The following is a 15,280-nucleotide window of genomic DNA, read 5'->3' on the forward strand; positions in this document are numbered from 1 at the left end:
GTAGCGCGGGGGTTGGCGGGGACAAAAATGGGGTGGGGGGGGGGGAGGGAAGAGAGAATTCCTGTGCGTCCTGTCCCCCAAGGAGGCAGCTAGTGCTCTGACTCAGCTCAAGGCTGGCCTGAGGGGATGGGAACAGTGTTTTGGGGAGTGGTAGGTAAGCCATGTTCTCCCTCCCTACCTCGCATCAGCAGGCTCTACTTGTGACTGGGGTGGGGCTGCCCTCTCAGAAGGCTACCAATTCCCCTGCCCCTTAGCGGGGAGACATGTCACAGATGAGAGAGGTTGGCCCTGGACCACTTTACTGGCCTGTTCCTCCCTGACCTCCCTGCTCAGGAGGAAAGCAGCAGGTCAGCAATGGCGGGAAAGAGGCTGGTATGCCCTTGGAAGTGCTGAGGATATCTGAAGTAGCTGGAGATTCCAAGCTTTGCCCATCTGCCTTTCAAGGACAGCCTGGGAGACAACCTCCTGTTAGTCCCCTAAAACTGGGCTGGCAGGTGGCTCAGTGGTTAAGGTGCTGGACTCCCACATGCCTGATCGTGGTTCAAGTCCTGGACCTGGCAGTTTGCTTTCTCACTTTTTCTTTCTCTGTCCCTCTCTAGTCAAATTTAAAATAATAATACTAACACATAAAATAAAAGTAAATAGTGCTTAAAAAAACCCAAAACTCAGCAGAGAGTTGTGGGCATTGACAACGGGGCAGGTAGAGGAGCTAAACATGGGGCCAGCGGCAAACCACAGGGCTGGGGGCAGGCAAGGCCACAATGAACTTGGGGAGACGGACCTGGGGTCCTGGTACCCAGTGAGCAAATGCAGAAATACCAGTGTGTAATGTGTGCCAGCCCCTGCAGATGTGCCCGACTCACTAAACACGTGTATCTTTCACACACACACATAAGCACACCGTCAAATATGCCCACTGTCTGTTCCAAAAGCCTTGTACAGAGAGCAGCAGCATGGAACGCTCAGGGGAGCTGCGATATCCAGCTCTTAGGAAAACCAGCCGTGTGAACCTGGGTCAGCGGCCTTACCTCCTCTGGTGCAGCCCTTCATTTGCTAAGTGAAGCAGTTGAGTGAGACGATGACCTATATGGAGCAGCCCAAGACACCTTCGGGCGGCCAGTTTTAACATAAATGATTTGTGCTCACACATTTGGACAGAGATGCCCCCAAACACGTATGCACACACACTTATACACCGATGTGCACAGAGCCACACTCTACACCCTGGTCCAAGGGCTCAGGACCCCTGTCTGGTTCTTCCCCTGGGCTGTTGGGCATCGAGCAGGGCTAGGCTGCTGAGCCCCACTCTCCTGGGCTCCCTCACCCTTCTTTCTGGCCTCTCTGGGCCCCTCTGTGAATCCTGCCCTCTCAGCTCCTGGTCCCTGGGCCGCCCCTCCCTGAGCCCCCACTGCCTGGCTAAGAATGGCTGGCATTGCTGCCCTTCCCCACCCCCCTTGGCTCCAGCCTGGTCTACCACACCTTCCTGCCAGGCCCCGCATTCTGCCCATGGGAGCTGAACCCAGTGGAGGAGGGGCACAGAGGAAGCCCCTTGGGCGGGAAGCAGGTGTTGTGAGGACTCCTAAGTCCCAAGGCAGCAGGGAGGCAACTGGAGCTTTTTAACTTGAAGGACTGAGCAGGTGGCCTTTCTGCAGCTGCTTCTCTGCCTCCGTAGGGCTGATAACTCTGGCTGCCCCCCTCGACGGCCCCATGAAACAAAAACCAGCCTCCTCAGACTCTGCTGAGAAGCACTTGGCACTCCACTTCCCCTTTTATTTGTAAGGGGGAAATGGCAAGCTGGAGCTAGCCGGAGAGGTGGGAGAAGCACCAAGGCCCTGTCTCTGCCCCAGTACATGGGGGTAGGATGCAGGAAGGCTCCCGGGTGCGCTGACCTCCTTCTCTTTCTCTCTTCCAGCACAAATTGAAGTGATCCCTTGCAAAATCTGTGGGGACAAGTCGTCTGGGATCCACTACGGGGTTATTACCTGTGAAGGGTGCAAGGTGAGTTGCAGGCATATGCATGAGCACCCACGTGCACACGTGCACACACACTCTTCAAAGAGGAGGGCCCAGCGGCTTTTGTTCTGACTCCAAGGATGGCCTCCTGAGGCAGCCACCCGGGGTGGGCCTTGTCTTAAGTCGGAGAAGTGATTGCAGGAGAAACTGCAATTGCACGGAGATGGAGGAGAGAGCACTGAGGCTGCAGGATGTAGAGAAGTTGGGGCCAGTGCAAGGGCTGGAGGTCCTTGGGAGCTGGACCTGGCCACGCCAGGCGGTCTCGATCTCCACCTGCCTTCCCCAGGGTTTCTTCCGCCGGAGCCAGCAGTGCAGCGTGGCCTACTCCTGCACCCGCCAGCAGAACTGCCCCATCGACCGCACTAGCCGAAACCGATGCCAACACTGCCGCCTGCAGAAATGCCTGGCACTGGGCATGTCCCGAGATGGTGAGGCCAAGGGGGCAGTCTCTGGGGATTGTCCAGTCTTAGAGGAGCAGCCTGGCCGGCTGCACTAGACAGGGGTCCACCTGCAGAAGGGTCCCTCTGGAGGCCCTGCTCTCCTACAGCCCCTCGACTCTTCCACTTGAGGGGGTGGGCAGATCGCCCCCATCGAAGCTCTTCGGAGTCGCTGGCTTTAGGCTCCGCTAGAATGAACCTCCTTTCCAAGGCCCCAGAACTCTTTGTCTTCCTTTAGACAAAGTCTCCTACTCCGCCTTCCCCTGGCTCAGTCCCCCCAAGGTCCTACATCTTCCCCTCCCACCCTGCCACCAAGGTGCGGCTTCATCACCCTCTCTAGTCCCCCACTCCCATTCCAGGACACATGACTGTGGCTAAGAGCTGCCCCAGAATCAGCCTGGGAACAACCAGGAGCAGTGGGGCTGGGGAGGGCCAGTGTCCTGGTGCCCGTGCCCCTTCCCCAGCCACCATCGGCTCAGCGGTGCTCCCCACGTGCACCCCCACAGGAGCCCAGGGCGGGGCTGGGGGAGACATGAAGTGATGAGGAGCCAGAAAAAGCTTGTCAGCACTTTTTGGTGCCCAAAATAACAAAGCGAAAGGAAACACACAGGGGTGCAAAGGGGCAGGCGGGGCAAGGGGCTGTGCCCCCACACCTGGGAGGGGTGGCGGGGGGAGTCAAGAGGCAGGAAAGAGAGAGCAGAAGAGGATGTTCAGACACAAGCCGCGGAGCCCGGGTTGGGCTGTGGTGAGTATCTAGGTCAGCGGGAGCCTGCAGGCCTGACCACAGGGAGACCTGAGTTCGCAGCTCTCCTCTTCCTCCGACCCTCCCAGGCAGGCGTGGTGACCCCAATACAGCTGGAGGCCCCCTCCTCGGCTACCCCCAGCCCCAACATCAGGAGGTCAGAATCTCCAGCTCAGGCTGATTGCTTGATTCATCACTATTAGAAGTTGGTTTCAAACTTAGATGGTTTTGCTCAAGAGATGCAAAGGGCAGGCAGGACAGATCCCTGGAGCAAGCCAGGAGAGGTGGGAGGGGTCTTGAGCTCAAGTTCCTGAAGGGGGGCTAGCAGGCCAGGCTGGAGAAGCCAGCTGGAGTCGGCTCTCCAGGGAGTACGGTAACCCTGCAATGATCAGACTGCCCATTGACACTGCCCTGAGCCACGAGCTCCGGCCTCACAAACCCCCATCCTGGACCTCTTTCAGCAGTCAAATTCGGCCGCATGTCCAAGAAGCAGAGGGACAGCCTGCACGCAGAAGTGCAGAAACAGCTGCAGCAGCAACGGGAACAAGTGGCCAAGACCCCTTCAGCAGGGGCCCAAGGAGCAGACCCCCTCACCTACACCCTGGGGCTCCCGGATGGCCAGCTGCCCCTGGGGTCCTCGCCTGACCTGCCTGAGGCCTCTGCCTGTCCCCCTGGCCACCTGAGGGCCTCAGGCTCTGGGTCCTCTTATTCCAACAACTTGGCCAAGGCAGGGCTCAATGGGGCCTCATACCACGTCGACTACAGCCCCGAGCGGGGCAAGGCTGAGGGCAGAGCGAGCTTCTACAGCACAGGCAGCCAGCTGAGCCCTGACTTTGAGGAACGCAGGCATCCTGGGCTTGGGGAACCAGGGCAAGGCTCGGACAGCTACTGCAGCCCCAGTTTCCGCAGCACCCCAGAGGCACCCTATGCCTCCCTGACGGAGATAGGTGAGCAGCTGGGGAGCCCGAGAGGGTGGTGAAGATGAGGGAGGGGCTTCTGCCAGCACCCTGTTAGCTGAAAATGAGCCTGAGGGAATTGACAGGTCCCGGAAAATGGGCTGAGGGAGGAGACCCAACAGGGAAAGCCAAGCAGAGGAAGGCCCTGGTGTGGGTAGAGCTTGGAGCCGCTCGAGCTCCAGCCATGCCCTCCTCCTCTGGCCCCAGAGCACCTGGTGCAGAACGTCTGTAAGTCCTACCGAGAGACATGCCAGCTGCGGCTGGAGGACCTGCTGAGACAGCGCTCCAACATCTTCTCCCGGGAGGAGGTGACCAGCTACCAGAGGAAGGTGAGCCACGAGACTGCGAGGAAGGGAGGACAGCCAGCTCTGGGGGAGTCCAGATTGGCTACCTGCACATGCGTGGGGGCCAGGGCGGGGCAGGGCATCAGACACTCACGGGTCCGCCAGCAAACGTGCATACTGCACACGTATGGCTTGGTGGGTGTGCCTCTGTCTACACCTTAGCAGGTGGGCAAGAATTTTTCTTCAGCCCCTCTATTAAAATGTTGCCTAGACTCCATCCTATCTCCTTCACCACCTGCTCTCCTTCCTAGCCCACCCCCATCAAGCGTAGCAATGATCAGAGCCCCGATTACCCTTTGGTAAACACCCCTTCCCTGCCAGGCATTGTGCTAAATGCTCTGCACACGTTTTCTCGAACCTTTACCACATCCAGCCCAGGAGGGTGGCACTTATTCCTGATTTTAACCACTAGGAAACTGAGCTTAAAGCAGGTGACTGACTTCCTCAAGGTCACAGAGTGATATAGCCAAAGGCAAGTTCAGATCCACGAAGCTCCAAAGTTTATTCTCCCTCTCCCATCATGCCCTGACAATACCACCTGCTCTAGAAGCACTCGTTTGGCACTTTGCATTTGCTTTTGGAGGTTATTAAGACCTTGGGTATGTCCTTTTTAGAAGGGGGGGGAGTAGTGTGTCCTTCTCACCTCACCGGGATGCAAATTGTTTGAGGGCAAAGCTGTATCTCATTCGTTTTTCATTCCCCTACAACAGCTCACTCAGTGTCAGCAGCTGCGAGTGTGTGGGGGGTGCTCAGTACGTGGGACCGAATGACAGGAACTGACCTCTGAGGCCGTTCGTGCTAAGAATAGGCTTTTTAAGATGCCAGTGTTGAGAAGGTGGGAGTTCAGAGCAACCTGCGTCCTGCAGCTCACTAGGTGGCACTCTCTGGGGGTCGGGGAGGTCTCAGGGCTGCGCAGAGGGCTGCAGCAGTACCCCCCTCCCTCCCTGCAGTCCATGTGGGAGATGTGGGAGCGCTGTGCCCACCGTCTCACGGAGGCCATTCAGTACGTGGTGGAGTTTGCCAAGAGGCTCTCGGGCTTTATGGAGCTGTGCCAGAATGACCAGATCGTGCTACTTAAAGCAGGTGCCCGGGATGGGTGGGCAGGCCTGGGGGGCCGAGGGGACATGGCACGGAACAGGGCAAGGCCACGTGGAGGGAGGTGACACTAAGGGGGTCAGAGACAGACTCCTGGCCTTGCTTGACGCAGTCCCTCATCTCTTCTCCCTACTGCCCAGGGGCCATGGAGGTGGTGCTGGTCAGGATGTGCCGGGCCTACAACGCCGACAACCACACCGTCTTCTTTGAAGGCAAATACGGTGGCATGGAGCTGTTCCGAGCCTTGGGTGAGGGGCAGGGGGGGTGAGAGAGAGGATTCTTTTTTTTTTTTTGAGAGAGAGAGAGATTTTTGCTATAAGGTGCATGTGCTCACCAAAGAAACAGAGACAGAAAACGAGGGGATGGCCATGCCACAGTCCCTTCTCCTCCAGTCTTCTCTTAGGATTTTGGGCACACACACACACATGTGCCTGGCATGAGTTTCAAGCCTCTGGGTCCGGGACCTGAACCATGGGCAGCCATGTGGAAGTCCAGCAACATAACCGTTACGCCATTTGCTGGTCCTGAGAGAGGATGCGGACACCAGCCCCATCCAAGGCTTCATACCCAAGCACCCTCTTTTCAGGACCGGTTGCCCTCTCTTCTCCAAACACAGAAAGGGAGGTGTCCGCGGGGACCCTGGCCACACTCACCTTGCTCATTCTTCTCGTTTCCACTCCTCCAGGCTGCAGCGAGCTCATCAGCTCCATCTTCGACTTCTCCCGCTCCCTGAGTGCTTTGCGCTTTTCTGAGGATGAGATTGCCCTCTACACAGCCCTCGTCCTCATCAATGCCAGTGAGTGCTGGCGGGCGTGGGTAAAGGACATTCGGGTGGCAGGGACACGCAGATATTAGAAGGTGCAGACCTTCAGATGTGGTTAAATCTGGGCAGTTGCTTCGAATAGCAGAATGAGCCCTACCCACTTTCGATATAAAATGAAATGACTTGAAATGAAGATTCAAAGGAGCCTCAGCGAGAGGAACAAGGGTAGCATGAGGTGGGGTGGGAGAAATGAGGCTGGGAGGAAATCAACATTTCTCTAAAATCCATCTGATTGTGAGTCTCCATCAGTGATTCCACCGTGGTGCACACTGAAATTACCTGTGGAGTTTTAAAAACTACCACCACCCGGGTGCTACTTCCAGAGACTCAGATGTAATTGACCTGGGGTGTCCCCAAATTTCTTTCTTTTTTTTTGAGAGAGAAATTTTTGCTTCTAGGGTGTGTATGCTTGCCAGAAAAACAGAAAGTAAGAAATCATCCCCCAGGAGATGGTCACGCTGCAATCCCTTCTCCTCTATTCTCCTCCTGGGATTTTGGTGTACACGCACACATGCCAACCATGAGTTTCAAGCCACCAGGTCCAGGACTTGAACTGCAGTTAGCTAAGTGGGAGTCCACTTGCTGGCCCTGCCCCAAATTTCTAGCATCCTCTCCAGGCCACCAAAGTTGAAAATCACTGCTCCGTGTGAAGTAATTTGAAAATTGTCTGCTTGTAAGGGCAGGACTCTGGCTCTCCACTCTAGGGAGAATGGCGTGGGCAGGGCTGAGCCAGCTGAATGCTAAGTATCCAGAGGACCTAGGGAAGTGGGTCAAGCAGCTGACCTGAGTTTGCAGATTAAGAGTGTCAGTCCTCTGGCTCCGCCAATGTGTAGAAACCTAAGCACACCTCTTGAGCTTCCATCAAAAATTTAGAGATGACTTGTGAGTATTTTATGGAACAAGGGCAAAGGAGGTTTACGTGTCGCACTTATCCTGAACCCTTAACCACAACCAGCCCAGACTGCTCCAGAGGCCCTGGGGCTGCCTGTGCAGCTTCAGGAAGGAACCATTCTCAGCAAAAGTAAGGGGAGCGTTCTTAGCCCCAGCCCCCTGCCCCATGGCAGAATCCTTGTGCCTTGCCTTGAATGGGTGTGTGAAATACCAGCTTACCAGGAGAAGGTAGCTTACAGTGTGGGAATTGGAAGTTCTCATCCGTTCCCTCTCTCCCCAGTTCTGCTTGGAGACAGCTGGCCAACCCTAGGATCCCAGAGTTCACTATCAAACCACCACACACACACACACACACACACACACACACACACTCAGCTGAGAAGGCTTCTATCCAATACATGTTTGAAAAGATGCACCCTTTTGTTAGAAGTTAACATCCCTGGGGGAAGGGGCCAGCAGGTGGCCAGCAGGTGGCATGATGGTTGGACTGCTGGACTCCCACGTGACCACGTGGTTCAAGTCCTGGACCTGGGTCCTGGACCTGGTGGCTTGCTCTCTCCCTTTTCCTCTCTCTCTCTCTCTCTCTGTCTCTCTCTGGTCAAGTTAAAAAGAATAATGCAAAATTAAATTATTTTTAAAAAGAAGAAGTTAACATCCCATGGTCTTTCTCGTTCTCTCTATGGTCCCGTCCCCTCCTTCAGACCGACCAGGGCTCCAAGAGAAAAGGAAAGTAGAACAGCTGCAGTACAATCTGGAGCTGGCCTTTCATCATCATCTCTGCAAGACTCATCGCCAAGGCATCCTGGCAAAGGTAGGAGCAGTCCCTGGGGCAGCAGAGGCCAGGCCCAGGGCCAGATCTGTGACATCAGGGCTCGTGAGGCCAGAGTCTGCGGGAGGGAGTGCTGGAGCACCACACTGGGTCAGAGGGCCTGCAGCAGCAGCAGGACGAAGGGAATGAGCAGCTATTTCCGTGCGCACAGAGATGCAAAGTTAGAGTCTGGAATTGGGAGGGACCTCCAGGGAACAATTCAGTTTAATATAGCCAACACTTACCCAGCACCTGCTTGTACAAGTCGCTGTGGAAAGATACAGAGAATTGGGCCTTGCTCCCACCAAGACATCTTAATCTGGTCTGAAGCAGGAACTCTTGTACTACTAATTCTAATACAGAGGAAAATGCGGTATGTGATATAATATTAATGCGATTAACAAAGTGCCTTCCTGATATTTCTCATCCTCTTGGCATCCTAGTCGATTGGACGGGTGTTAAAATCTCCTGTGGCCATAAGGAGGCTTCAGTGACTTGCTCATATGATGTGTCAAAAGTCTTAAGCCACGATTTAATCCCAGTACTTGTTCACCTATCACTGTACCCCCAGTACCTTGCTATAACAGAGATATTGGGGAAATGTTATGAGAGCATACAACAGGAATTAAAAATAATTTGGAGGTACAAGGTGTGGATCATAAATGCTTCCTAGAGCATGGCATTTAAAGTAGGCCATTAGGGGCCAGCCGTAGGCATAGTAGTCAGGCTGAGTCCAAGACCCAGTGGCTTGAAACTCATGCTGGGTACATGTGCATGCGTGCCCAAGATGCCAGGAGGGGAATAGAGAAGGGATGGCAGCATGGCCATCACCCCTGGGGGTTGATTTCTCACTTTCCCTTTCTCTGTCTCTCTCAGTCTCTCTCTGGCAAGTACACACACCCTATGGCAAAAACTTAAAAAAAGATTAACTAGGCCATGAAAGATCTATGAGTTTAACAAGCATTTTCATGGGGGTGGGACAGGTATTCCAGGCTTAGGGAACAATATGGACAAAAATAAGGAGGTGAAATAGCACACATAGGGGGAACAGCTCTGGTACATTGTGGCTTAAGTGTAAAATCAGGACTAGGATAGACTGACGGGGCAGGAGAGTAGCAGAAGAGACACCTGAAAATTAGGTCAGGGCAAATCAGAGAGAACTTTCAGTGACATAGTAGAGTTAAGGCGTTGGGGAGCCCCAAGGCTACAGGAATAATATAATCAGACCTGTTATTTAGGCAGTTTACCTTGGAACCAGTGTAAAGGAACCATTACACAATCATTCAAGCAGGCCCTCGTGGTGTGCCAGGCACAGTGCTGGGTGTTGAGCATACAGAAATTACTTGAGAGTATCTGCCCTAAAGAATATGAATTTTAGGGAACCAGCAGTTAGCGTAATGGCTATGTCGCTGGGCTCCCACGTAGTCGACCGCAGTTCACGTCCCGGACCCGGTGGCTTAAAACTCACGCCGGGTGCGTGTGCGTGCGTGCCCAAGATCCCAAGAGGAGAATGGAGGAGAAGGGATTATGGCGTGACCATCCCCCTGGGGAGTGATTTCTCACTTTCTGTTTCTCTGTCTCTCTCTGTCTGTCTGGCGAGCGCACCTGCCCTATAGCGAAAAACAAAAAAAATATGAATTTTAGGGCCGGCCAGACGGTTACGGCAGCCAGATCCCACACAGTTCAAGTCCTGGACCTGATGGCTTGTAAAACACACCAGGGGTGTGTGTGTGTGTGTGTATGTGTGTGCATGCACACAAGCTCAAAATCGTGAGAGGAGAATGGAAGGGAAGAAATTGTGGCATGGCCATTCTCGCTGGGGAGTGCTTATGTGTGCGCTCTCTCTTTCTCTCTCTCTCTCATTGTGTGTGTGTCTATAGAAAGCACCCTCTAGCAAATTAAAACAAAAAAATATAATACCTCTCCTACTGTTGCTCTCCCAGTATCAGTTCTCACTTGCACTATTTTTTAATAGGTTCTTGCCTTAGGGAGCATGAGCTTGCTGGAGAAGAGAGATACAGTGAGAGGAAAAGTGAGAAATCACCCCCAGGGGGGATGGCCACACTGCAATACCTTCTCCTCCATTCTCCTCAGACCAGTGTGATTTTTAAAGCCACCAGATCAAGGACTTGAACTGTGGTCGGCCATGTGGAGTCCAGAGATGTAACCGCTACGCCATCTGCTGGTCCTCTTACTTACTGGATTAGAGGCCTCTTAATTGAAGCCTTGCTCTATTCTTGTCTGTCCTGTAGCAGCCACACAACATCTACCCTGCACCCATGGTGGCTCTTTTAATAAGACAGGTGGCATGTAGGTTAAGGTAGCTGAATCCCATGTGGCCAACTGCATAGTTCAAGGCCTGGACCCAGCGGCTTGAAAATCACACCAGGCATGTGTGTGTGTGTGTATACATGCCCAAAATTCTAAGAGGAGAATGGAAGAGATGGAGTTGAGGCATGACACCCCCGGGGGGTGATTTCTCACTCACTCTCTCTCTGTGTCACCATCTCTGACAAGTGCATAGACCCAATAGCAATAACTAAAAATAAACGAAGGGAATCATATCATGTCCTACTCTATTCTCAACCGTCCTGTGACTAACCTAGTCTAAGACCATGTCATGGCCAACTGGCTTTAATACATGACTCCTGCCTTTTTTAATCACCTAATCTTCCTTTGTATCCCTCAACCACCCTTTCTAACCCCTCTGGCCTCCTTTGCTATTCCTTGAGCATATCAAGCCCAGCTGCATCTCAGAGCTTTTGCATCGGCTGTTCCAGGCACCTGTACAGTTCCTTCCACGCGGGAAGACTCGGGAGAGGTTTTCTCTACCAATCATCCCATATGAAAACCCTCAACCCCTCACCCTGCTTTTGATTTTTTTCTTTTCCTTCTTCTTTTTTTTTTTCTTTTCTCTTCTCTTCTGTTCTTTTTTCTCTTTTCTTTTCTCTTCCCTCCTTTCTTTTTCTTTTGCCAGAGGGCATATGTGTGTGACTACACACTAGAGAGAGAGAGACACCCCCTCCATCAAGGCCTAGTCACCTGCAACCCTTCTTTGCTCCATTTTCCCATTCTATCGGGATCCTCAAGTGCACCCAGGGCGTGTGTGTGCTTGTTTCCTATCCCCCAGGCCAGGATGATTGGCCATGTGGGATCCGGCTCCCTCTGCACAGTGCTTAACCACCGTACTACAGGGCCAGCCCCAGTTTTCTTTAAAAAACATATTTTCTGACGTGTTACATGCTTGTTTATTTTCTGGCTCCCTCACTAGAATATAAGTGTAATAAAGGCAGATGTTTTATTCATTGGCATGTCACCAGAGCCTGTCACAGTGCCTGGTCTAGGTTCAGAGGGGTTAACAAACATCTGTTGAATTAATGAAGCTACTGCAAGAGTGCAGACACCAGAGTAAAGCAGTAGAGATGGGAAGAGAATGGATTCAGGAAATATGAGAGTCACCATGCTGCCTGCTCTTCCCCGACTGCCCCCGTCCTGGAAGACTCGCTGGGGGAGGGAGGCCATGTTGGCTGAGACGTACTTGGTGACAAAGGACACTGCATGAGATCCACGGCTTTCCCGGCCTTTCTCCAGTGAGGTCACCCTATACCTCCTCGGGGATTTCGGCACCTTCTTCACTTCCCTTTGGCAGAGTGCTACTTGTGCTGGTTTACTAGTCATAGTGTTAGGGACCCGCTTAGAACGTCTGTTTAGTTCAAATGAAGTTTGAGCATTTGCCGTGTACTAAGTATTACGATAGGCTCAAAAGATACAAAGAGAGGGAGAAAGAGAAAGACAGAGACAGAGAGACCTTAACTAAGGAGCTCACGTCCAGGTCAGGAAGGCAAACTGGGCCATTTCCTTGCCATGTGGTAAGTGCCCCACAGAGGGAAGCCCACATAAAGAGCCCTTCATCCAGATCAGGGGGTAGTTAGGGAGATATTCCTGGAGGAGGTGACACTTGAAGGTAAGTAGGAGTTACTCAAGCAAAGAAGAGTTGGCATTTCGGGTGGGGAGAACAACACAAAGACACAGCTTGTGACACGCACAGGAGCTCGCTGTCATAAAAGCACGGAGTGTGTCCCAGTTAGTCTTCAACAAGGCTCCCTAGAGGAGTAGCAGGAGCACAGCTTGGGGGCTTCACACAAAAATATCCACCTGTCCCACACCGGCTCTCACTCACCTCACATATGTGTTTCCCCAACACATATGTGGGGTCGTTGAAAAGTTCATGGAAGAGATAGCCAGTGTGGTGGTGAAGGCAACTGGATCCTACATGGCCAACTGCAAAGTTCAAGTCTTAGCCCTGTGGCTTGAAAACCATGCCAGGCATGTGTGTGTGCATGCCCAACATCCCAAGAGGAGAGTGGAGGAGAAGGGATTGGGCATGGCCATCCCTCCCCCACCTCCTACCCCCATCTCTCTGGTGAGTGCAAGCACCCTATAGCAAACAAATAAACAAAGTCACGGAAAATGTGTATGATGAAAAACCCATACATGGATTTCAAAAGTGTTTCTTCTAAAACAAGCTCGTATTTTAATTCCATTTTTCTACAAACCTTGTAAAGTCCCCTCGCTTGTGTTTCTTACCGCGAGATGTGGCCACTTCAAGTGCGCCAAGGAGGGCTGGCCCAGCCCAGGAAAGGGAGAGGATTTCTTTCTCTGGGGAGGAGCTGACGTACTGACGTGTCCTTTTCCATTGACCTCCTCCAGCTGCCACCCAAGGGGAAGCTTCGGAGCCTGTGTAGCCAGCACGTGGAAACGCTAATGGATTCAGGAAATATGAGAGTCACCATGCTGCCTGCTCTTCCCCGACTGCCCCCGTCCTGGAAGACTCGCTGGGGGAGGGAGGCCATGTTGGCTGAGACGTACTTGGTGACAAAGGACACTGCATGAGATCCACGGCTTTCCCGGCCTTTCTCCAGTGAGGTCACCCTATACCTCCTCGGGGATTTCGGCACCTTCTTCACTTCCCTTTGGCAGAGTGCTACTTGTGCTGGTTTACTAGTCATAGTGTTAGGGACCCGCTTAGAACGTCTGTTTAGTTCAAATGAAGTTTGAGCATTTGCCGTGTACTAAGTATTACGATAGGCTCAAAAGATACAAAGAGAGGGAGAAAGAGAAAGACAGAGACAGAGAGACCTTAACTAAGGAGCTCACGTCCAGGTCAGGAAGGCAAACTGGGCCATTTCCTTGCCATGTGGTAAGTGCCCCACAGAGGGAAGCCCACATAAAGAGCCCTTCATCCAGATCAGGGGGTAGTTAGGGAGATATTCCTGGAGGAGGTGACACTTGAAGGTAAGTAGGAGTTACTCAAGCAAAGAAGAGTTGGCATTTCGGGTGGGGAGAACAACACAAAGACACAGCTTGTGACACGCACAGGAGCTCGCTGTCATAAAAGCACGGAGTGTGTCCCAGTTAGTCTTCAACAAGGCTCCCTAGAGGAGTAGCAGGAGCACAGCTTGGGGGCTTCACACAAAAATATCCACCTGTCCCACACCGGCTCTCACTCACCTCACATATGTGTTTCCCCAACACATATGTGGGGTCGTTGAAAAGTTCATGGAAGAGATAGCCAGTGTGGTGGTGAAGGCAACTGGATCCTACATGGCCAACTGCAAAGTTCAAGTCTTAGCCCTGTGGCTTGAAAACCATGCCAGGCATGTGTGTGTGCATGCCCAACATCCCAAGAGGAGAGTGGAGGAGAAGGGATTGGGCATGGCCATCCCTCCCCCACCTCCTACCCCCATCTCTCTGGTGAGTGCAAGCACCCTATAGCAAACAAATAAACAAAGTCACGGAAAATGTGTATGATGAAAAACCCATACATGGATTTCAAAAGTGTTTCTTCTAAAACAAGCTCGTATTTTAATTCCATTTTTCTACAAACCTTGTAAAGTCCCCTCGCTTGTGTTTCTTACCGCGAGATGTGGCCACTTCAAGTGCGCCAAGGAGGGCTGGCCCAGCCCAGGAAAGGGAGAGGATTTCTTTCTCTGGGGAGGAGCTGACGTACTGACGTGTCCTTTTCCATTGACCTCCTCCAGCTGCCACCCAAGGGGAAGCTTCGGAGCCTGTGTAGCCAGCACGTGGAAAAGCTGCAAATGTTCCAGCACCTCCACCCCATCGTGGTCCAAGCTGCGTTTCCCCCGCTCTACAAGGAGCTCTTCAGCACTGAAATCGAGTCACCTGAAGGGCTATCCAAGTGACCTGGAGGAGGGGCTCCTTTCTTCTCCCTGCAACCTGCTGGCCCAGCTCCCTGGACCTGCTCCACCCTCAGCCTTTTCCTCTCCCACGTCCTCTGGAAGGTGGTCGCTGCCGCCCTTGCCTGAGGGAGTGAGCAAGTGCTAAGACTCATTTCTGCCCACAGGCTGCCTGGCAGAGGGACAGTAGCCCAGAGGGTGGGGACAGAGAGTCACTCACCTCCAGCCTCGGCTTTGCTCTGTCTCCTTTCCCATATCTCTTCACCCTTGGCTTCTGGGAGGCACAGGGTGGGCAGGACAGAAGGACCTCTAGGACGACCAAGATGTCCTCAAGAAAATAGGAATCCAGGGCATCTGGGAGGAACAGAACTCAACTCTGGGCTCAGGAGCTAAGAATAGGCCTTTGAAATACCTCATTGCGTTTCCCTGAGGGCTGCGGCTGGGGGAGAGGCGTCAAGCTCAGAGACTAGCAGCTGGCCCAGAGGCCCTGTACGTAACACGGACCTGGATTACCACGCAGCAAGGAAGCCGTCGGGCGCCCTGCCCTTTTCCTGGGGTCTAAAAGAAAACTTTATATTTGGAGAGTAAGGATGGGATGAGGGTGAGGGGCCAGGGGTAGTTATATGGGATGGGGGGCAGGGTACAACGAAGGCCAAGAGCATCTCAGACAGGTCTAGAGCTAGAACTCAAACCTCTTATGTGCACTTTAAAACTAGATTTTAGAGGCTGGTACACATCTGAGCAGACACACAGCCACACACAGGTGAAACACACAGACTCCACCTGCAATCACGCAGTTCTACAGGACACATTCGATCCGACCCCATTTCTCTCATCCTTGAGGTCACAGTTGAGAGAAGCCTGGTGGCCTCAGGGAAGAGTCCCAATGCTGAGGGACCCGGAACATTTCCATGGTGCTCCCGGCCACCAGTCTGTATTGTGGGGCGGTCCCAACTCTGTGCCAGCTCCAACTG

The 15,280-nt window shown here is 53.1% G+C and overlaps 1 protein-coding gene across 2 annotated transcripts in view; it reads left to right on the forward strand.

Annotated features, from left to right (window-relative positions):
- The window catches only part of RORC (RAR related orphan receptor C), a 27,460-nt gene extending 13,042 nt beyond the window's left edge, over positions 1 to 14,418 (forward strand). Inside the window, exons 3-11 of one of the 2 annotated variants that reach the window (XM_027768284.1) lie at positions 1,913 to 1,998; positions 2,300 to 2,441; positions 3,654 to 4,139; positions 4,356 to 4,477; positions 5,443 to 5,575; positions 5,728 to 5,799; positions 6,273 to 6,383; positions 8,003 to 8,112; positions 14,151 to 14,418. In XM_027768284.1, the coding sequence (XP_027624085.1) occupies positions 1,913 to 1,998; positions 2,300 to 2,441; positions 3,654 to 4,139; positions 4,356 to 4,477; positions 5,443 to 5,575; positions 5,728 to 5,799; positions 6,273 to 6,383; positions 8,003 to 8,112; positions 14,151 to 14,312 (1,424 nt within the window). In that variant the 3' untranslated portion in view covers positions 14,313 to 14,418. Of the gene's footprint in view, positions 1 to 1,912; positions 1,999 to 2,299; positions 2,442 to 3,653; positions 4,140 to 4,355; positions 4,478 to 5,442; positions 5,576 to 5,727; positions 5,836 to 6,272; positions 6,384 to 8,002; positions 8,113 to 14,150 lie in introns of both variants that reach the window. The other variant, XM_027768283.1, reaches the window with a different exon arrangement.
- Positions 14,419 to 15,280: the final 862 nt, after the last annotated feature.

This window comes from Tupaia chinensis, unplaced genomic scaffold (genome assembly GCF_000334495.1).
Source record: "Tupaia chinensis unplaced genomic scaffold, TupChi_1.0 Scaffold145814_1, whole genome shotgun sequence".
Taxonomy (NCBI): Eukaryota; Metazoa; Chordata; class Mammalia; order Scandentia; family Tupaiidae; genus Tupaia; species Tupaia belangeri.